Source organism: Lactuca virosa, chromosome 8 (genome assembly GCF_052849685.1).
Source record: "Lactuca virosa cultivar CGN04683 chromosome 8, Lactuca_virosa_CGN04683_v6, whole genome shotgun sequence".
In the NCBI taxonomy this organism is placed as follows: Eukaryota; Viridiplantae; Streptophyta; class Magnoliopsida; order Asterales; family Asteraceae; genus Lactuca; species Lactuca virosa.
In genome coordinates this window covers 348,095,687-348,099,136 of record NC_136433.1, presented here as the reverse complement: position 1 = coordinate 348,099,136, position 3,450 = coordinate 348,095,687, and the positions used below count along the sequence as shown (strand labels likewise).

Here is a 3,450-nt window from a genome sequence, read left to right as displayed (position 1 = left end):
CCAGCATAGACAGCAAGTATTCAGACAATATGCACACATAGCACGTAATTTATATTAAATACTTCATATTTATGTGTAAGATGAAAGGGACCATGCACTCACTTGAAAAGGTGGTGATTCCTAACTCAGACAGCGCTTCGCTTCTTAAAAATATTTTCCTTCGACGAAACCTAGTATTATTACCACTAGAGTTTAGTATATTATTCGCCGAGACTAATTAATAGTCTAGCTATTATTACTATTATATAAGCGTTAAAAAATACTTATATAACCTATAATAATAGCCCAAGTACTTATTATAAGTTCCTAATAACGTTACTATAATTAAATAAAAGCTATATTAAAAATAGCGTAGGTGTAGCTCACTTACAGCGGGTTTTATATAAAACCGGGCTTTGCTTGGAGCAGCGTTCCCGAGCCGAAAAGCTCTTCTTCTCGGAGCCGTCGAGCACTCCGGGGCTTCCGCCTCGTGCTAGGGAGGTTCCCTAGGCTTTTCGAGGGGTTTCGGGGCTAGAGAGAGGTTCTAGAGAGAGAGTAAAGAGAAGAAAGAATGGGAAAGGTGTGAAGAAAATGAGGGTGGGAGAGGTTCTATTTATAGGGTGAAAAATGGCTGAACTTGGTGCCACATGTCACCATCTAGTGGCAAGACTTGGGGAGAAAGCAATAGCCAAAATTGTGTCACATCACCCATTTTCGCACATCACACTTCCGACTTCTAAAATCCGTAACTTTCACATACGACCTCCGTTTTTGACGTTCTTTATATCCACGTGTAGGTAAAAATAAGATCTACAACTTTCATTTTGACTCCGTCGGCTAGTTCTCGACCGATCTTAAATTTAACAGTACAAGGAGATTATATTGTTAAATGTCTGCGTAAAATTCATAACTTCTACATACGAACTCTATTTTCGTCTGTCTTTTTACCGTTGAGTTCCTATTAATGAGATCTTCAATTCTCATTTAGGTCGTGTAGGCCAAAAACCGCTCGATCTAAAATTCGAGTTTCGGGCTGTGCACTGTTAAGCCAAATCTTAGAAAATTCATAACTTCCTCATACGAAGTCAGATTTGGGTGTTCGTTTTTTGTATGTTCTCGGTTTAACGTATACTACAACTTTTGTTTAGATTTCTAAGGCTAAAAAGTCCTCCATCATAAATTCAATATTTACGTCTCCCGGTGTCGTGCCGGTTTTAACGTAAAACTTCGACGGACCATAACTTCTTCGTTATAACTCGGATTTCAACGTTCTTTATATGTACGGAACCCTTGAGACGTATTCTACAACTTGGTTAAGATTATTTATTCTAAATAATCTTTTGTCAAAAATTCGTTTTCGACACCTATTATCTCTAAATTGACTGGCCCGGATCTACGAGCGTTACAGAACGCGACACGTGGCTGCTGATTCACCAAAATCGGCCTTATCCTTGCGAGATTCCTCGGAAAATGAGCCCAAATCTTCTAAAATCCATAACTTTCGCATACAGGCTCTGTTTTTGACGTTATTTATATGCACTCGTAGGCGGGAATATATTCTACAACTTTCGTTTAGACTTCGTCGGCTAATTTTGACTTTATTTTTTAATATTATTATTTTTAAGAGACTGGGACTGGTAAATCCGTTAAATATTCATAACTTCTTTATCCGACGTCCGTTTTCGTCTGTCTTTTTGCCGTTGTACTACTATTGACGAGACCTTCAATTCTCATTTAGGTTATGTCGGCTAAAAATCACTGGATCTAAAATTCGAGTTTTTAGCTGTCTACTGTTAAGCTGAAACTTAGAAAAATCATAACTTCCTCATACGAAGTCAGATTTGGGCGTTCTTTTTATGAAAATTCTCGGTTTAACAAATACTACGACTTTCATTTAGATCACCAAGGCTAAAAATTAGTTTATCAAAAACTCACTTTTTACGTCATTCGGTGTCGTGCCGGTTTTGTCGCGGATCTTCTATTGGTCATAACTTCTTCGTTATAACTCGGATTTCGATGAGGTTTTCGCCTAAATGTTTCTAACGAGGTTCTTTACAACTTTCAATAATAAAATTTTACTTATTTCAAATTTTATATTTTCGTTAAATTTCAATATTTTCCTAATGTTCGGAATCTCATAAGACTTCCAAAACATTCTGGATGATTCTGAACATAGTTTTACTTCATTTCTAGTAAAAAGTATCAGTTAGAACTCAATACTTAATATCACATAATATTTCATAATATTATCTACTTAAAACACGATTTCAAAACGTGTATGTTACAGTTTGATGGCTATGGGGGAGTCACCTGACACCATGGACGACTATATGAGAATGTCCGAAAGAACCGCAAAGGAGAGTTTTTATACATTATGAAGGGGTGTTGTTGAAACATTTGGAGACGTGTATTTGCGGAAACCTTCGTTGCATGATTTGCAAGAATTATATGCGACGCATGAAGAATGTCATGGGTTTCCCGGAATGATCGGAAGCATTGATTGCACACACTGGAAATGGAAAAATTGTCTGATAGCATGGAAAGGGCAATACGCAAGTGGTCGTCACGGATCACCTTCGTTGGTTGTAGAGGTTGTTGCTTCTCAAAATTTATGGATTTGGCATGCAATTTTTGAGGTTGCGGGTTCCAACAACGACGTCAACGTTCTTGATCAGTCGCCAATATTCGACGATCTTTTGAATGGAAAGGCCCCAGATGCTCCTTTCACGGTGAATGGAAACGAATACAAATATGGGTATTACCTTACAGATGGAATATATCCTCAGTATTCAACATTCGTGAAGGCATTCCGCCACCCGGTTGAAGAACGAGACAAATTTTTTAAGAGAAGACAAGAAGGAGCACGTAAGGATGTGGAACGTGCTTTTAGAGTGCTGAAGGCGAAGTGGCATATAGTTGAACATGCAGCACGACCATTGGATTTAGAAACTCTACGATGTATCATGTATGCATGTATCATAATGCATAACATGGTAGTAGAAGATAAAGGGAGAAATATTGTACACTATATCCCAACAAAGCCCCAGACACGTTCAGTTTCAACCAGGAACAACAGATTATTTGCATCGAGTTGTTGACATTCAGGACGCAAATAAACACAGACAACTTCGAGAGGACTTGGCGGATTATATGTTCTATGGTAACAATAACGATAACGAATAGCGTTTAGTTTTAAAAAAAATGTTTTTTTAACGAATAGGGTTGTATTTGTTTTTGTTTTTTTTTTTTTTTTGAATTTTGATGTTATGTGTAATTTAATTTCTATGTTATTTTTAATGTTTAAAAATTGTTTTTATTATATGTTATTTATAATTTTTAAACATTATGTTTTATTTATTATGTTATATTTAAAAAATATTTGTTTAAATTAAAAAAAAATAAAAAAAAATCAAAAAAAATTATAAAGTGGAAAAAAGTTGGTGTTATAACAAGATGCAACATGGTGACCAT

At 36.0% G+C, this 3,450-nt stretch overlaps 1 protein-coding gene across 1 annotated transcript; it reads left to right on the top strand.

Moving 5' to 3' along the window:
• Positions 1–2,462: 2,462 nt before the first annotated feature.
• LOC145131868 (uncharacterized) lies at positions 2,463–3,077 on the top strand. The gene has a single exon (XM_079066512.1). The coding sequence runs from the start codon at positions 2,463–2,465 to the stop codon at positions 3,075–3,077; it is 615 nt and encodes a 204-aa protein (XP_078922638.1).
• Positions 3,078–3,450: the final 373 nt, after the last annotated feature.